The 20,621-nt window shown below is 39.2% G+C and overlaps 1 protein-coding gene across 1 annotated transcript in view; it reads right to left on the reverse strand.

Annotated features, from left to right (window-relative positions):
- The window catches only part of LOC139714334 (uncharacterized), an 87,897-nt gene that overhangs the window by 8,049 nt on the left and 59,227 nt on the right, over window positions 1-20,621 (reverse strand). The window contains exons 7-8 of the mRNA XM_071626045.1: window positions 5,298-5,485; window positions 1,744-2,459 (exon numbers count right to left, since the gene is read on the reverse strand). Of these exons, the coding sequence (XP_071482146.1) occupies window positions 1,744-2,459; window positions 5,298-5,485 (904 nt within the window). The remainder of the gene's footprint in view (window positions 1-1,743; window positions 2,460-5,297; window positions 5,486-20,621) is intronic.

The raw sequence follows: 20,621 nt of genomic DNA on the forward strand, positions 1-20,621 counted from the left end.
ATTTAACTTGATAATCTGTAAGTTGAAGGCACGGTGATGAGAAATGAAAGCACACTTTCCTGTATATAAAGCAAAAGAATTATAATCTCATATCTATCACTCAGCACACACACTCATTAATGGTACAAATGTAACTCCAAATATATACTTAATCATTGTCACATTTTGCACAGATTCACTTTAAATCTACAGCATGTCTTTCCAATCTAGGCACAAAACCCTGGTACAATATATCTTTATCATTATATAATAATTTATCTACTGCCTGCAGACAGGACAATGAAAGCAGACCAAAATATACAGCGTAGTTCCAAACGAATGCTACCACATTCCTGTGGGTTTCCAATTAATAATACCCTGGTATTTTAAAAAGCATGCTTGGCATTTACACTTGTACAAGTACTAGTTCACAGTTAGAGAACATGTTATACAATTCACGGTACCTACATGTAACATGAAGGGCACAAAAACAACCACAGGAATCGAAACATCTTTTTCTTTTACAAGCGATAATGAATTGCTGCATATATCTAGGACACACGTTTCCAACAACAATGGTACAGGTATTTTTGCTCCTGTGTACATAGCACGGATCTGATCCCTGCTGGGCACGTCTAGGACAATTAATTTATTGATCTAAGTGGATGTGCATGCGTTTATGTACGACGGAAAGGCAGGAATCTCAACAGCACTCAAGAAGCAAAATGTCGAAGTTCATGTTTTGCGTCCAAAACTTACTCTTAGCTCACAAACACTTTCACAGCCAGTTTCAAGCGTGGAATGTATAGTATAGATCTTGAAGGTCAACATTGACCTCATTTGCTAAATAGTGATTTACAGGCCAACCTAGTTTTCCTTTCAACAAATGCTTTCAGTATGAAAATACTTGCTGACCCACTTGGCAGTTGGCATCAAACACAACCTAGCTAAAACAAGCAAATCTTGTTTGAAGTGATGCTTTAATTTCAGACAGTTCTTGATGTAGTTTTGAGATTGACTTTGATCTTACATGTACATGTACAGTTTGTATATGTCTAGCAGGTTAGAAATGAAAACATCCAGATCATTCCCAATCATATACTTTGACTGGATAAAGTTTAACCCACAGAATCTTGGACCCCTGCTACACTAAGAAAATTGCCGGCCTATATATTTTGGTGTAAATGCATGTGAGCCAAAGTGCGGTACCAAATATGCAGCTCAGCTTTTGGTTGACGTCTTGAGGTACATGTAGCAATGGGCTGGCCTCAGCCCGCTGCCAAAAGCTCTAAAGTCAGGCAAAGAAGAACTAAATGTTTAAATACTTTGTTTGGCTATAAAGGAAACTGACAGAAATCAAAGGAATACTGTGGCTACCGGCATATTGGTGTACTGTTGGAGAATGTGGTGTAGAATTTTCAGTTCAGTATACTGTAAAACATGATATATTCGCGGCACGAAATTTTCGCGAATTGGAGCCGACGGCCTTTTTCGTGGCAAGAAATTTTCGCGAATTGCCTCTTGCGTTCAATGCATATAGTGTAGATAAGAAATTTCGCGTGCATTTCAATTTCGCGAATCTTGGCACTTGCGAAATTCGCGAAATTAAAATGCACGTGAACATTTCTCGTTTTACAGTACAATACTTGATTGAATGTACAGCTCTGTGAAAGGTGTGGAACTAACAAGAGCTTGCACAGACAAGAACTTTTTAGTCAGGATAAAAGCTCCATGATTGTAATAAGAGGTTAAGACTGCACTTACCTCTTCAAATTCCAGAGAGTCTTCCCTGGCATCAAGAAGCAAGCCACGCAGGATCTTGGTCTGTTTACTTGGCAGGACTCTGCTGGGCACGATCTGTTCCCCGACCATTTCCAGCTCCTTGGAAGACTTCTGGTCAAGTGCCTTGTGAATCTGAGACACCTCATTCCGCAAGTCATGGGTTCGGTCATCCCTGGCGATGTTTGCGTTGGTGCTGTCTGCTTGGTTCCTTTGTATCCTAGCATTGTCCATCGGCTCAGGTTTGACCACATGCTGATTTCTGGTGTTGAGAATCCGTAGCGAGTTTTCATTCTCTTCGTCCAAGGGGGGCATGGGGGCCGGAAGCACCACTTTAGTCCGAGATGTTCGCGTTCTCTGTGCGTCATTCTCATCGTCTTGTGTCTGCTGCCCTCTATCTGTCATAATAACGACATCCTGCATTGCACTCTCGCCGACCTCCTCCTGAACCCTGACCCGCCAGCTCTGCATGTTGGTGTGATTCCTGACAGTCGTCTCAGGGAAGACCACCTGACTGGTGTGAGGGAAGTTGTTATTTCGCTCGTCCGACCCGGTCCGAGTCGACGATCTTGTGCGATCCTCAGACCCCTCGTTGGCGTTGGTGGGCGTGGACCCCCGACTGCTGGATGGGGAATGGTTCACGAACGTTGAACGGCGAAGGGCGGGGCCAAGACTCCGTAGTCCACCAACAAGACTGAAGCCTGGGAAAGAAAGATGCAGAGTACATGTGTACTTTCTGAGATATCAATCATGGTCGCATGGATGTCAAAATATATTCCGTAGGTAATTTGATTGCTAAAATTATATACTCGGTACAAGATACAAGATGTAAACCCTATTTTACAAGAACTCATGCAGACAACATCCAGAGAACCAAATTCCTTGGCTTGGGCAATAAAACTGTAGGAGAGAGCAAGAGGTAGTGTCTTAAACAAGATATAATCTAAAACTTTTTCGGATAGGTCGGCATAAATTATATCTACCATTCATGCAGGATCCAACCATACATTGTAGTGCTGGAAAAAAATTGGATCACTGTACCTGGGCCACTGTAAACGAAATGGGCAAGTAATAAATGCACACTTCCTTTAAAAAGTATTAAAACAGAAGGGCTGTCCATGATGTTGTTACTGTAATGCCAGGATCATTATCCTAATAGTAGGTGACCTGGGGTAGAATTTGGCAAAAGTTACCTCGACAATGTCCGGACAATGCTCGGTATAGAGTTTCTTTAACAAGCAGGGTAAAGAAAGATTGTCTGGATGTTGTCACTGTAAGTCTGGTTTGAAAAGCTTTGTTAACCCGTTGAGGACAAGTCCCAAGTATACTCATGCAGGTGTCTATGGGAAATGCGTGTTGTAGCAAAATCAGTCCGTCCTCAATGGGTTAAGATGAAGTACAATGTATTTATCAGAGGTTTATGAACGTGTACAAGTATGGTACTGTAGTATGCCAAATATTTCGTGATGTTGTTGTTTTCATGAATTCTGTGAGTAGGGTGCTATTTGCGAATTCCAAAGTACTCGAAAATATTAACTCTGATCCCGACTTGAATGTGATGTGCACGCATAGGCCGACATTTCTCCGTTCAATACTGTACTCCATAATCGCAAATTTAACCACTCGCAAAATTGTCAGGAAATCCTGATTCGCCAAAATTTAGACTCGCTCAATTTATGGCATAAACTTTAGTCTTCCAAATATACAAGAGGGATTTCGCGCTGAATCTTGCTTTATTGGCATCTCTATTGTCATCTCATGCAATATCTCCTAAATATAAACTGAAAAGAAAACTTGTTTCTACAAAATTATTTTTCCTTCAGCTTTCCAAAGACTACCCACAAAACAATATTGGATTCAATTCAATCTGGTGCAAATGTATCTTGACTGGCTTAAGATAGAGGTGGCGTTATACTGTCCTGAAATTGACACAAGATGGCCGTAAGAATATGGAATTTCAATTTTGTGTGAAGTTGGCTCCAAGCTTGGTCAAAAGCCAATCAACAGCTCAAGAAGGTACAATGCCTACAGAAGGTCACATAATGGCATTTGAGCCACTCTAGAAGGCTACACGAAGATATGAATCTTTATTAAGGGTACTCCAAGGACATAAAAAGGAAACATGCTGGCTATAGATACACAAAGATTTTGCCACCGCTCACAAAGTTGCTGCTCGAGCTTGCGAAACTCCACCGCAGTTGTATAGTAATAAATTCAAACATTTCCTCTATGTGTCTATCTTTGCTCAATTTTTAGACAGTGTGATGCCTGTATATCACAAACTCAATAATGGCAGCATACGATAATAATAAAGTGCATCAGTCATTTCTTATACTATACTATGCATTCTAGTGTCAGGAACATTGCACATGGTACATCACCATCACAATACCACCCTCTTTTTGTGTGTGTGTGTGTGTGTGTGTCTTGTATTGTATATGGTACACTCTTGAGCTTTGTACAGTCAACTGAATATCCTACCAGCACATAAATATACCCTTTAATAGCAAGCTATTGCAACATGGAAAATTCGATCCGAATAGAAAGTTGTCTTGACCCAGGCCAGTTGTATCAAAACAGCACATATACAACCTATAGATGCAAGCATGCACTATATCAGACAGCTACAATAGGGGCTGACCAGCACTGTTTCAATGTCAGTACTTCATCTGACATGCCCCCTATGGTCTGGTCGGAAATGTTATGTTGGTTACATGATTACAAAGTCTCTGGTGTAGCATTCCACATTTGTTTTCAAAAAAACAACAACCAATCAACAAAAATGTTTGGTGGCTGTAGGTACTTCATCTGACATGGCCCCCTGTGAGCTGGTCAGAATGTTATACTGGTCAAATGATTACAAAGTCTCCAATGTAGTGTTTCAAATTTGTTTTCTGGACAAAAAATGAACAAAACTGCTCTGTTATTTTCCGACTGCGCATATCATGCAGTTATTAGAACAAAACAGGTCAACTGACTGTAAGATTATTCAAACTGCTGTCATGCTGAGAAAAAAGAAATTGTTGATTTTAACCCGTTGAGGACGGTTTGATTTTGCTACAACACGCATTTCCCATAGACACCTGCCCGAGTATACTCGGGACTCGTCCTCAACGGGTTAAGTGATATTCGTATGGGCGCGAATTTCTTACCATTTGTGCCATTTAACTCTTATTTCCACCAAATTCATGCCTGAGGTTTGACTGTTTCCATTCATTTCCTCTCTGTATTTTCTGTTTTATTGGGGGGGCAATGTCCCCTTTTGACACTAACTGATCTTAACATTCTGGGATCAGAATGAGTACATATTACAAAATATCATGCAAGACACACGTGCATCTGGCTATAAACATCAGAACCCCTTACAGATTTAATGTTTTACAATGCAAGTGTCTGCATCTGAGCTGGATTGAGTTCGAAAATTTTCACATACGTTGTGCAACACTTTGTATGAAGTGTCTGTTCAATGTGATTAGAATCCTGATGGAATCCAAATGTGATATAAGAAGAGAGAAAGAACATGAAAAGCTAATCTTTACCGCATCCCCTTTCCAGCTCATCCATCTGGTTGAGGAAGGACTCCACTGAGATACCGGCAGCTTGAGACGGTTGCTGCAGAAACCTGCTCGGGATGCGGTCCAGCGCATCCTTCTCCGGGATGCCACCAAACCCAAGGTTGAGGAGGAGCTCTTCCGGGTCATGTCGTGCAATAAGAAGGTCATCGATGCTGGAGTTGGTAGAACAAAATGGAACAAAAATCTCTATCAATCACAGCAGATGCACTTTCAGCTAACAAAATGCTGACCAGAGCCATAGAATGTTGTGCTTTGTGCACCAAGTGCTTTGAGCACCAAGACATATTGAAAAGATACTGTGTTTATCATAATATTTGCTTTCTTTTTATGGTATGAAAAAATATAGATAGGGTAAATACAGGAGAAGAAAGTATTGAGTCAATTTATTGCAGTAATTCTTCACAATTATTCAAGGGAAAACCTCATCTCAGAAATTAGCTACATGACAGTTCAACTTTTTTTTTCCCCCCCAAGACCATAACATAACTTGTGTTGCTTAGTACATTTTTTTCCCATAATGAAACATATTTTCATATCTCACACTGTTCCTCCTACATATATTTATTATGGCATCATACAATTGTACAGTTGTAGATGACATCACAAAATGTGCAGCACTATTTGATAGTGCATAATCAGCCCATTACAAAGATTTATCATCGAGACACTATTTGGAGTGTAACTGCTATCTAGTTGACTTTGTCTTCATTCAGCAAAATCACCTCTGACACTACCATCATTATCACACCTGGGATCATAATCATCATTCCTATCACATCAACAACCATTATCACACCCTTTCTTTCTTCCTCATCATCATTATCATCATCATCATCATTATTGTTACTATCATCATCATCATCTGTTTCCATTATGGTCAACTTTTGTTCATCACCATCACAATTACCATTTTCTTTGTTGTCTAACTACATGTACCATCATCGTCCTCCTCATCTTCATCATTATCGTCATCATCATCATCATCATCATCATCATCGTCATCATCGTCATCATCGCCATCATCGCTGTCATCATCATCATCGTCATCATGGCCACCTTTGCCATCATCAATATGAAAGCCAACATCATCAATATCTTGAATCAGCATCAGGAATAGCATCATCATCATTGTTGGTATTATTACCATCTTTAAATATACCACAATGCCATACCATCAAAAGTTTTGTAATAGGCCAACACCCCCTACTATCTTGGTACAAGCAAGACAAACAACAGCACCAAAGAATGAACAGCACATTAAAAGTATTTAAAAAAAATCATAATTTACAATAGCTGATTATCAGATAGTCTGTAATTTTAGCAGAGCTGTTTGAGAAATGTGTAGAATCTGACATTTGCCATATAATCACTATTCCCCTAGCTTTGTACTCACTTTTTTTTCTACAATGTGGAGCTAGCTGTCAGTAAATATCACACTATTTCCCAGGTTTCACAATACACTATCAGCCAGTTTGTACTGCTTGTATGAAACAAGACCCTGGAAAAGTTACACAATTTTTTTTATATCCTTTAAATAAAATGCACAATGGACAAATCCAGTGATGCAAGAGGGAAACGGGACACGCCTCTGCATATCAAATGAAACTGGCATTTTGCAAATGATGTCAGTCTGTTCAGTGCCACTGTGATTTGTTTTCCCCCGAGTGCTCATGAGTATTGTTATGGAGTGGCATATCACAATGCTATCGCGAGACATTGGGGATCTACCGGTATATTTTACAATTTTCCTGCCAATATGACATGAATTGATAAACACAGAGCGAATCTATATTATCATATTAACCATTATAATGACAAACCTTGTTTTCCAGGTTGTCCACATTCCCACCACTCCAACGAATTTTGTCTTTAAGATGTATTTTACACCAAAGCTATCATTGCTGCCTTTAAATACACCTAATGGTGAAATTCAAGGGTACAATGTAGCCTGTAAAAAACTGTACTAGATATAAGGAATGCAATCAAAGGGATGGTACAGTATTGGTGGAGATGAGAATTGGGCTTTTAACTTTTTGCGAGATACCAAGAAAACACTTACGAAATAGTACAGAGCATACCATTCGAACAGGAATTCAAAGTTTATTTGATGAAAATCGGGTTTGGAATGACTGAAACATCCAAAAACAAAGTAAAACAAAGCGATCATAAAAAAGTGTGGGTCCCACACTTTATTAGAATCGCTCTGTTTTGGATATCTCAGCCATTTCAAAACCAATTTTCATCATATAGATGTTGAATTCCTCATGGAATTACATGCTCTTTCATATTTCATAAGAGGTTTCTCATTATCTCACCAAAAAATTTTATAAACCTGAAATTAGGTCTCAACCAAAACTATACAATCCCTTTAAATACTATAGACAAATACTTAGAAAAGACTACCTGACTTGCCTACTAGGATACACGCAACAACAGAGTTCAATGGGCTCTTTAATATATTGGCCTTTATTATTAAATATTATAAAATGGGTTCAAGAATGTAGCCAATTGGAAGCGCTGAAATGAGTCACGTGTACCTGCATTAATTTCTCACTATTCAACATGCGCGGCCTGATGTCACAATGTTTACACTAGCAGTGCGCACTCAATCAGTTGTTACAAGTGCGTCGCGCGCTACTATACGCGCTGTCAATCCTGTTAACAACTTCTAGTTCGGGCTGCCGGCCGGCCTTTCTTGTGTGCATAACAGGTGTGGCGTACGTATACTCTTATACGTACAGTACTTATTATGTGCTGGATTTCCGAGTGCGACGTGCGTAAGTGTTTGGGACGAACATCTTCGGACATCTTGACTCTTTGACCCACAAAGGTACGTGAAAAATGCTGTTAGTTTTTGACCCATTTTATAAAACAAATGATGCACAGGATTATTTCGTGGCGTTAATGGAGATGCAGCTCACTCTCGGGTATTTACAATGTAGTGCAACATGCACTACAACACACTCTATCCTGTGCATCATTTGTATACTAACACACTGTATGATATTGTTTTTGCTGTACTTTTTTTCTTTCTTTGTATTCAATACAATTAGATAAATTCCACAATTGTTTGAATCATTGTGTGAATCATATCAAGGACATCACAGTCTTTCACAATCTTCCATCATGATACAGGAAATAAATTCCTTCTTTAGAAAAGACTAAACATGAGGTACACATGTATATTCTTGGCTCTTTCATGTAAACAGCACTTTATGTGAAAATACAACAACTAAAACAGAACACTTAGTCTGCACACATGTTTTTATCTGAACATGCAAAGCTGTATGTCCAATTTTCTTGAAAACTACCAGTTTTGTTTGTCTGATATTAATCTTTCACCTAAAGTCAACTTGATCATAGTAAGGATTGTGCACTTTACGACTGACATTTTATGGCAATTCAGGCTTATATAATACCTTGTGTTATTCATTATCACTACCATTCAGGTACGCGGCAGCCATAAAATTTATAAAAAAGCAAACAGTATGTGGTTATAAGTTGGAAGTAGATTATTTCTAAATTTATCTTCTTCTTTTTTTTTCTTTGCCTTTCAAATGACACTCAGAATATGAGGTGTGATAAAATGTCATAGAAGCCACAGTAAGCTGTATCTTAAACAATTCATAATTTTATGCATTCATACACTGCACTTTATGATCAGGACCTTGTCACTGTCATGTGTGACTGTTCTGCATACAATGTGAGTAGCATTTAATGACAATACAATGTACTTGTTGTAGAGAGAGGCAATTGGGCACACAAGGGAGCTACAATGTATGAAGAGACATCATACACAATGGCTGCAATTCTCAAAGGCAGTTTAAATCTAGTCCATGAATTACACAAACTTTGACCGTGTTAAGCCGCACATGGTTTATCCTGATACACCAACACGTGTGCTGACGTGCATGTTCAAGGTACAATGTCTTCTTGCACTTGTTTTAGTCCATGGAATTCAACCCAAGGATCTGACTCAAAGTAAAGAATTTGGGCCAATGAGATAAATAGCCGGTAGGATGGACTCTTGTCAGATCCAATCCTTTTCAAACTTGTGCAATTACCCGCCATTTCAGGTTATTAGAGGCATCATTTGACCAGAGTGGGTGTACAAAGCTTTGGATGAGATTCCTCTCATGTTCAAGACACAAAATGATAGTTTTAATAACAATTTCTATGTAAGTCACAATCAGTTGAAGTAAAGAATTCTGTGCACAAAATTTGATAGCACACTTTTCTGTGTACAATTAACACAATCCCCCACCTTTTTTTATTCTTTCCTTTTTCAGTGGACCTTTTCCACAACTTCACTCTTTATGGCACATGTACACAGGGCATGGAGCATTCCTGTTTAATCTCAATGCAACTTGGTGCAGCTTCATGAGTCATTCAATATCATACCAATGTGTGCAGTAATTATGTGATTTGGAAGAGAATCCATGATTGCTTGTTGCGGACACATATATCTCATCCCGCTGCAAGAAAACTCTAATACTGTACATACTACAATCCTCATAACTAGATCACACTAGCCAGGGACGACTGATGTGCTTTGCAAATCATGCAAGCTGCTTTTTTTTCATGCTCAGAAACAAATTAGTCTTACTGAACTTGTTATAAAGCAATCAAGGGCAAAAGTATTTTGCACATACAAACTGTACGTGAAGAATTTATTTCAGGAGTCTCATGAATTGAAAAAAAACTAGATATATCGCTACGGCTACTGATATGCCTCCGCCATAATGCATGGTTCTCCTAATAGGTCTATAGTACAATGTCTTGACAAAGTGTGATGACAGTTTCACACAATTGGCAAAATATTAAAATGACAGGTTTGACACAAATGTGCTGAATGTTCACTTTCCTAGAACTAGGTTCAATTGGATGAATGATTAAAATGTCAGAGTGCAGGTATTTGGGGAACTGATGATTTTTACTTGACTTTTGACCCTTTTATAAGTTTATGCATTGAGTAATTTTCAAGGTATTGAGATAAAGTATAATTTCAGTATCAAATGGGAAAATAGCATTATCTAAACCTGGCCTTTGACCTTTGACCTCACAGTTCCAAAGAGAATCACTGTTAGGTTGAACATGCATAAATATGTAAGTTTCATGATGATACCTTGAGTTACTTTCGAGATATGGAGGAAAAAGTTTTAGCACTTTCACTTGATCTTTGACCTTTTGACCTTTGACCTTTTGGCAAGAAACTTCCCCAAAAATATATATTGGGTAATACATGCCATACATCAAGTTAAAAAAAAACAACCTTCAGGCATATTGCATTTTAAGGAAAGTAGTGATATTTTGAGGAGTTGACCTTGACCTTTGACCCCCTGACCTTTGACCCATGACCCCCAACTTCCCTAGATAATCACTGCCCATCGGTACAAGCATATATACTAAGTTCCATGAAGATACCTTGAACCATTTGCGAGATATGGAGAAAAACATGAAATTTCAAAAAAAAGAATTTCACAAAATAAACCTGTGACCTTTGACCTTTGACCCTGTGACCCTAAAAACCACACAAAGTATTATCCCCCAAGGATATACCCTCATACCAAGTTTGATGTAAAACCACCACACGGTTCTTGAGATATCGACAAAAACAAAACGGGACGGACGGACGTACGGACGTACGGACGGACGGACGGACGGACGACCCGAAAACATAATGCCTCCGGCCACTTCGTTGCGGAGGCATAAAAATATGGCAATGATAATGGCATATATAATGGCAGTGGAAAGAGAAAGAGAGGGAGGAGTAGAAGAAGAAAAAACAAAAACATTAAGGAACCATGACCTAAACCAAACTCATCAGCAATACACAAGATAATTTTGGGTTGCTGTTTTTTTATGTGAAGTTGTTGTTTGTTTGTTTGTTTGTTTTTTCTACAGTACTGTTTTTGGTGAGACCAGCAGAGTAGTCATACAGTGTAGCACCTTACCTAGATAATCTTTGTAAGGGGGGTTTAGGGCCACAGTTACCCCTCCCTGTAACTGCAGCTCCCAATACCTCCAGCTTCCCCGCATCGAAGTCAAAGAAGTTCTCCTGGCAGCTGGAGAACCAGTTTCGACGCCCCGCTGTGTTGAATCCCTCGCTGACAACAAACACCTCATCCTCATCGGGGCTTGGCATGGGGCAGTCCGTTTCCGAGGCGACCGACTCCTTCATCGCCATCTTCTTTGTCCCAGGGCGTCAAGTCAAGTCAAGGCAAGCTGCCGGCATCGATTCCTCAGAGGATTCCCCTTCGAGGATGACTTGGAAGAAAGCTCCAGGTATGACGAGTTGTCATGACGATCCGCACTGAATGCTGTGCTTCTGATATTCATTCCTTCATCCTACTCCTATTCTCCATCATCGCCACCAGAAAAAAAAAAAAACGATCCCCTCTGTAAACAGAGTTAGAGCTATATCATGACACAGTCATGGGAACCTGCCGATGCACTTCAGCTTTGAGGCGGACTGGCACCCAGATCACTTGTGTACACAAGAGAAAGGGCAAACTTGGGATTGGCATTAACACCTGGCAAACAAGACCATCACATGAACCGGGACATCAACTACAGTCTTATATGTTTAATTGCCGTAACGTGCGAGAAGGCTCGTTTTGCAGAGTAGAAAATTTCCTCTTTCAATCAATGTCACGATCAAGGAGTTCACTGACAATGCAAAATGCCACAAACTCTGCAGAAGCAACCCTCCAAAAAACTCTCCTCGCACGAAAACAATGGCCACGCAAACATACAATGGAACGTGTACAGCTTTAAATATCTATGATATCCACACACAAGTCATACAGGCACAGTTTCCATTATGGAAACAAAAGAAAAGTAGAAGAAACGTAAATGTAGAGCTGGGTTAATTCTATTCCTAGTTAATCATAGTAAAATGATGTGTAATAAAGAAACAATGTAGTTTCTTCAACCTCAAAGAAATTCTTGCTAGGGTAGCTAGCCAACTGGCATAGAACTGTCGGATTACGTGTAGGAAGAGGGAAGACAGAAAAAGGAAGTTATTCCATCAGTCAAGAGGGGAAAGGATAAGAGGAAAGAAAATAAAGAAGATCAGCAAGAGACAGAGGGATACAGAAAAGGCGAGAAGGGTGGGGGGGGGGGGGGAGAGAGGGAGGGGAGAGAGGGGGAGAGAGGCAAAACATATGAAAGCAGAGAGTACACAAAACATGGGTCAGATAGTGATGTAGGAGAGACGGGGCAAGGGAGAGGGGGGGGGGGGGGAGGAAGAGAGAAAAAAGGAGCAAAGGGCAGAATGAGACAGAACGAAAGAAGCCTTTAATACCGGTTCAAGGTCATTGACTCTATTATGATGTCATAATGCAAAGTTGTCCCTTATCAATCATTGAGCTGCAAGCATACCAGCACAGTGCTATTATATTCCTGCAGGATTTGAAACCTTTCACGGCCCAGCCTGCCAGCCTATGGTGCACAGTCAAATCCAAAGTGGGAAGTTAGAACAGTAAACTGACTGCCAGAATATACACCAAGTAAGTACAGGATATTTAGAAAGAGAGAGAGAAAAAAAATGCAAGAATAGAAAATGCCATTCAAAGTTATAACTATGCAACATCAAACACTGACTGTACTGTAAACCAATATCCACAGTATTCCGAGCTATAACGTCATAACTTGACCACAAAAATGAATCTCACGAAAATCGCTGACGAATCTTGCTTAACCTTTACACTCGTATAAGATGAGACAAATTCCCATGTATTTAATGCATGACACAAGTAGTACCCATAGTTAATGACTTCATAATGCCTTGGTGTAAGAGACAGGTGCACCAATCAAGTGACCCAAGTGCTGATTTCTATCAGCCGTCATTAAATTTGGTATACATCAGCCGACTGAAACTTTGCACTTCCAAAATACTTTCCTTTCAGCAAACTTTTCAAACTCGACATGTCCCTTCCATCAGCAATGTGTATTGCATGTAACGTGATAACAGAAACATTCACACAGAGGACAAAGCTTTTCCAAAATTTGTTGCGATCTCATGGCACTTCTTCCTATTCAATGACTCCCATACTAGTCAACAAGAAAAAACTTCCACTTGCTGTTATGGACACTCCATTGAGGTTGGATAGGTCAAAATCATGGGCATGCTTGTCACACCAAGCCAGAGATAGCCTGTCCATCTGGTCACTCATGAAGAATGGTCAAGGGGGAACCCCCTCATAATACTTTGCTGGCGTTGGACCTTCTGCTACACGAAGGCCAATAACAACACCCAGCTGGCTTCGCTGCAATGACAATAATATGCAGCAGGAAGTACATGTATGCTGTTCTGGGTCCGTACCAGTTACATGAACTGCATGCTTGAAGAGCAAAGTATGATAAAAGTCATGAATGCGAAGTCAGCGGCCCGTCAACTCACAATAGTCACAAATGCGAAATCAGCTGTCCGTAAAACTCACAATAATCAAGATGGTACAGCTAATGTCGGATCAACTACTGCTAGTAGCAGTCCAAATGTTGCGTGCTAATCCAGATTTTATTCTATAATGAAATCTTGTGTTTCTTCCCCTCCTTCTGCTTGGAGTCCTGGAGACTCATCCGACCACTTTTTCTACTCTGCGCCCACTGACGAGTAGAAAAGAAATCCCTAACCAAGAGCAACGGTTGTAAATCAATCAAACGATATGTGATATACCACCGAGAAAGAGAGAAGAGAGAGACACACAGACAGACAGACAGACACACAGACAGAGAGACAAAGCCGTAGCAGTCACAGAGAAACAGATGTGACACATCCTGCACGACTTGGTGGTGATCGACAACTACAGAAAGAATCCGCAAACTTGAGCAGCCACCATATTGCTAGATCCTGCCGACAATATTTCCCTGTAATGCCCTTCAATATTGCATGTCACAAATACAATTGTATGTCACACAAAATAGCCCAAACACACTCATAAAAATATAAGCTAAGAGTCAATGATCACACAATCAAACTTGCACAGAGCATGGGATGCACCCACGCAAATTTTGTCAGATTGATCACTGGACCTTGATATCTTGACTGAAATCAAAATACCAGAGATTTGCAATGAATGAGCGAAAGAGGCGTTGCCAAAAAAAGAAAAAGAAAATGGATTTACTGTAGGAGCATGACCTGGTCATAGTCAATCTTGCATTAAAAAAATCAAAACAAGAATGCCAGAGCCGATAATTTAATGTCTCAGTATTTACATTTCTTAATAAAGTTTTGATTCTTTCGGCCAAAATGTAGAGTGTTGTATGAACAGCCTGCTGTGTATGCACGCATGGTTTGTAAAGGAAAAAAGACAAGACAAAACAAAACACACACACACACTTGACAACAACACGAAAAAGACTGCTGAGCAATATCAGAACACAGCACCTGCCACTCAAAATGAATATCAGTACAAGTTTTATCTCTTATAACTACAATAATGTACATGTGTTTACATTCTTACAAGCTTCAGCTGTTTTAAACTCTTCAAGTAACTCTAAAATACACTGTTAAAAGTTCTGTTCATTTTGTTGATAGTGACCTGGAAATACTGTTTATATCTTACATACAGTTCAAATGAGATTCTGTGCTTCCACAGTTACCCTGCCACTGAACACTACATGTACATTAATAGCCCTAAAAATGAGACCATGATCCAATTAATAAATAAAGTCCACTTATAACAACTGGTAATCCTCAAAATACAGTCAGATGTAAACAGGTGTCTTTATTCCCAGCCCTTTGCATGGGGGTAAGAGGAAGAACCTACTTGTTCTCCACTAACTGCTAACCTTTACTAGGCCTTGTGGCATACACATAGTAGGCTTTAACTCTTTATGTGCCACATTCGCACGTCTGACTCAGTCGACGGCCTGCCAACTTCGCATATAATTCTCAAATGCACAGACCCACCCAAACCGATCGATAACTCACCAAATGCCACAATACAATGAAAGCATTTCTTGCGCTTTCGTTACTTTCACATATACATGTAGCTTGCATTTTATGTTGTGATTGATTAACAAGCAGTGTCCATACTGGATTTGCAAGTAAATTTTACGTTTCTGTCACTACTTTGTGTGCAAAAGTCATGCCTTTACAGTTTCAATTTAGCTGCTAGTCATTTGAAAGAGAAACAATCATAGATTTGTCATACAATTTACATCACAGCAAAGCTTGGCAATTTTTCTACAACTCTACTCACTAATAACTATGTCCAGCTTAACAGAAATCTATGGAAGTAACATAGATTTGAAAAGCATAATGTTTTCTCATTCTCAAAGCATGGCAACATTGGTGGCTCAGAATAATGTGGCACACAGGGGGTTTCCACCATAGCACATTTGTAAAGAGTTAATATTCAATGTTGCATGTCCTACTTGAGACTAGGCAAGGCAAGCCAAGGCAATGGGTAAAGACATGAAAGAGGTTTTATCTGCCAAACGGCCTTTCCAAACTTGAGTTTTAATTTCCCATGTTTTGAACGTAGTAGATGCTTCCCCTCCATTTCTAAAATGGTAGAGGTCTAATCAGAAGGTTTATCATTCAATATACCCTGAGTCAGTACAGAGACCCTATGCTCTGGAAGATGACAATTCTTTGTTCAACTGCAACGACAAACATCAGTCTTCTTGATGGACAAGGGAAGAGTGTGATGTATGGTGGAATTGCCTTATATGACTCACTTTGCATACAATTCTCTGTACTATCAATAGAAAGTTATCTTTTGATAAATGAAGATGTCATGTCATCAAATAATATAACAGTTATCCTCATTTAACCCTAATCCCACCGGGTTTTTTGAGGGACTTGAAACCACCGGGGGGCCTTTTTGGCCCCCCTTCAGATCTCGGTCATGGATGGTGCGATCCTCGCGAAAATTTGCACTAAGGTAGAGGCCAATGTAATCTACAAGACTGTATAGTTAGATTTTTCAAATTTCAATTTATGTATTTTATATTAACTAATTTATGCTAATTTATGCAAAATTATTATTTTTCTGCCTATAAATAAAAAAAAGAAATACAGTTCCAAGACTTCTAATTTTTGGTGAACATATTCTTTTCAATATCCTTAATAATTATATTGAAGCAAATATTCGTCTTCATAATCATTTCTTATAAATGTATTTTATTGTTTATTGAATTTCTTATGTATTTCCTTTTTTCCTTTTTGTTTTTGTTGTTTTATGTCAAAACTTGTCGCAGAAACTTTTTAAAGCATAATCAGGCTAAAATAAATCATTATCAGCCATTGAAAGTAAAAATATCTATTTTCATGAATTAACTGCAAAAACACAATTTACATTGGATTTGTACACAAAATCATGTTTTTGAGCAATTTTGGGGTCAACAAATTTTTTTCAAAGGGGCGTGGCTTCAAAACAGTATGCCCGGGAGTGACAAATTTGGTCTCAAAAGTTGCGCGATACTTGAAAGAAAAAAAGTCATAAAATGCTGCGGTGAGAGCATCACGCGTTGTGGGATAATCAGGCGAAACGTCGAGGGGGAGGGCCAAAATGCCCCCCCCCCCCCCCCCCCCCCCCCCCCCGGTGGGAATAGGGTTAAGAATCCAGTCAAGAAACCCCCTTTTATGGCAACATCAACAGCTCTGAGGGGTCTAGGGCAATTACCTCCTGGGCAATTACCCCCCCCCCCAACCCCCCTAACCCTAGACCTACTGTAATCCAAACCCTAGAACCTAATCCTAGCCATATATTCTAGCCTTATCATTGACCAGTATGTACATGTATATGTACAATTTTGTAGCTGGGAAGGGGGGGGGGGGTAACTGCCCTGATACAGCTCTGAGCCCTAAATACCTCAGAAAATAATTGATGATTAAGAAACAATCTGTAAATTTGGACTGGTTAATCAATGCTCAGCTGGTAGAAGAGAGTACAATACTAAACATGGATGATGCATCTTGTACGTACATCATTCATCAATACCTGGTTTGAAAGGTTGGGCAGATCCAACTTTTAAATAGCCTTGTGGCTCGTGTCATTTGGTTGGACATCCTTCCTTTGCCTTGTCATATTCCACTGTAACCACAAGAAGTCATGTGGCGTATTATATACACCTCATACCCGTGATCTGATACTGCTGGTGAATTGTTACACCCTTCTGACCTCATCAAGATGACTTCAAAAAAGTTTGCAAAATCTTAGTGATTGTGTTGCCTCTTTTTAAAAATCATGTCTAAAATCTGTTCAACTTTTATTTTCAATCAGAAAATATAATAAATTTTAATTTATTCATCTATATTAAAAGTGAAGACAAACCCCACAACATATGATTTTGAGAAATGCTAATATCGCATGTGAAAACTCATTTTCATATATACAAAACGTAAGTGCACCTTTAAGCAGTGTATGGGAATATTGTACTGCCTGTACCATCATTTGCAATCTAAAATTTTGTAATAAAACTGGAAAACAAAAAGCAACAGCCATAAACCTAACACAATGTCATCTTTATTTCTTGCCCGAGGTAAAATGCTGAGGTATCGTTCCCTTCAATATCGCATCTTTCAACCCAAGAGAATTGGGGGACATAGTTACACAGTGTGAGAATTTGGAGACACACAAAGTGTCCTCACTAGAGGCATAGCAATTAGCGGGCAACTTGGCTAAATCTGCTTAGATAATGACGACTCTCTAGTCGAAAGTTCTAATTACCATGTTCTGCTTCCCCCTTCCCATTGTCTCTGCTCCTTCTGCCTACTCAATGTTTTTCTCGCATCAAAAAATGACAAACTCCGGCAGTAATCTTCTCATCATAACTGTCACAGAAAGAAAGTAGTTGAGTACACCACAATCTCATTTCGATGAACAAGTGTATCTCAAAGGGGATAGACGGGAAACCTGGATATTCAGGACAAGCAAGATAATTTGCGAGGTGGATAAGGGGGATATGGTGGGATGCAAATGCTGCCCTTGGACGAGAAACACGTTTGGAAGAGGAATGTGCTCCCCTTGGATGAGAAGCATCTAATAGGAAGAGAACTTTCTACTGGCACTGGCTATGGTGAAGATATAAACGTATGAGCTTCTTCCCCTCCAAATTGATTTTAGAACTGTTGTGTGGTGACTTCATTTGTTTGCTGCTGCGTAAAACAATATAATTATATAAAATATTTATTAGCACTACTCACATTCCAAAGCACTAATAACAACAGAACCTAAAACAGAAAAAAAAAACTTTATGCACAGCATCCATTTCTTATTTCTCATTTTGGCCTGACCCCACCCCCCCAAAAAAAAAAAAATCTCTTGAGAGGGGATCATGAGCCCACTAAAAAGTTAGTCTGAAAAGAAAGAATAAAGTGCAGCTGTGAAAATATGATAAGAATCGCATTAAAATTAGAAAAGCTTTCATATTATGAAGCTTTGCGTTTTTTTACAAAGGCAGTTCTTGAACAGTCAATATGAATATGCAAATAGTGAGTTGATGATGTCATTACCTCACAACTTGCCATATAGTTTGTAATCAAAATCTTGAAATTTTCTGCTTTTGGGCTCAATGCGAGTAAGCCATAGTCTCACATCGTGTACATACAATGTATGCATCTGACTGATGATTATTTTGAGGTTATTCAGCTAGGAATAATATATTTGACACTTTTATGGCCCAAAAAAAAAAAATTGGCATTTTTTTTTTCTTTTTTTAATACATGATCCAGGGAAAATTGTGAAGTTATGTTAGCATTATATTCTGTGGAACCCCTGAACCCTGCCTAGTTTAAAGGGACTGTGTAGTATTAGTTGAGGTGGGGATTCAGGTTTACAACATTCCTAAATAAAAGTGAGATAAGGAGAAACCTCTTATGAACTATAAAAGAGCATGTAATTTTATGAAGGATTCAACGTTTATTTAATGAAAATTGGTCTTCAAATGGCTGAGATATCCAAAAAAGTGATGATAATAAAAGGCGACAGGCCACGCCTTTTATTAGGATCTCTTTGTTTCACGTTGTTTTTGGATATCTCAGCCATTTCAAAACCGATTTCATCAAATAAACTTTTGATACCCCTTAGAACTGCATGCTCTTTGACATCTCATAGAGTGGTTTCTGAATATCTCGCAAAACGTTAAAAGTTAAATCCTCACCTCAACCAGAACTGTACACACCCTTTTTAACAGGCCTGAATAGTGTGACTATAGTGTGCGTGTGCGTGTGCGTGTGCGTGTTGATACACATAAATATCAATGTACATGACCATTGCATGTTACCAAAGCTAATTATCTGCAGCTGAAATATCACACTATGGAGATGTGGAAAGGCCACAGGTGCTGTGTAATCCAATGACTCGCTCGGGCACTAGCTTGCCACTGTATCAGCCAATCAGCATCTTATTGAGATCTCAGTTCATGAAAGGTGACAAGGGGTGGTCAAATGACACCCTAATCTAACTTTCCCTTTAAAGGGGATATTTCCTCACATGAAAACATTATTTATGAATAGACATCCATAAACAGGTGGGACATAGCAAATATTACTGCAGCTAAATATGGGCTATCCAGCTATCTTCTCGGAAAACTAATGGAAAATGAAACAAAATGTTTTGATACTTTTATGGATATCGATGAATTGTCAGGTATGGCAAATTTTCAATGGAAAGGACATTAACTCAATAACTTCGCAAACATTTTCAGGGAATACTTTTCAAACTAAAATTTGATTAGCAATTTCAGCTGATGAAAAATATCTTCAATGATATCCTGTACACTTAGGTATGTAAGAAAACTGCTACACAAAAGTTAGTTTGTGTAGCAGTGGTGTAAAAATGCATGGCAAATTGCGATGCGATACCAGGAAAAATTATTCCCTGATTTTATGTCTACGACACTTGGCTCCTCACAAAATTTGCAAATGTTTAATGCACACAAAAACTTCTGGCTTTACAGTACCTGTTGCTCTTCTTTTGTGTATTTTTGGAAGATCCAGCTTATCAAATTGCACAAGTAGCTCTTGTATTACATCCATACAGATGTACAGCTGTACTCAGCACAAAAAATGCAATGAAAACTTTGCCACACTTGTGAACACTAGCTGACCAAGTGACTAAGGGTGACACCATAGCTGCACAAACTAGGCCAACACAAGACAACAAATCCAAAGTACAATTTTATAACATCCTGCCAGACTTTCCATGGAAGAGGAAAATGCTCTTACGCCGCTGCCACAGAAGCTAAGGTAACTGTCAAGGCAATCAAATCGAAACTATATCCGCAGAAAACATGTTTCCATCCTCGCAATTCCCTCCAACATTCTACAGCCTC

Source organism: Diadema antillarum, unplaced genomic scaffold (assembly GCF_040938485.1).
Source record: "Diadema antillarum isolate AM-2024a unplaced genomic scaffold, OU_Dant_1.0 seq00002237_RagTag, whole genome shotgun sequence".
In the NCBI taxonomy this organism is placed as follows: domain Eukaryota; kingdom Metazoa; phylum Echinodermata; class Echinoidea; order Diadematoida; family Diadematidae; genus Diadema; species Diadema antillarum.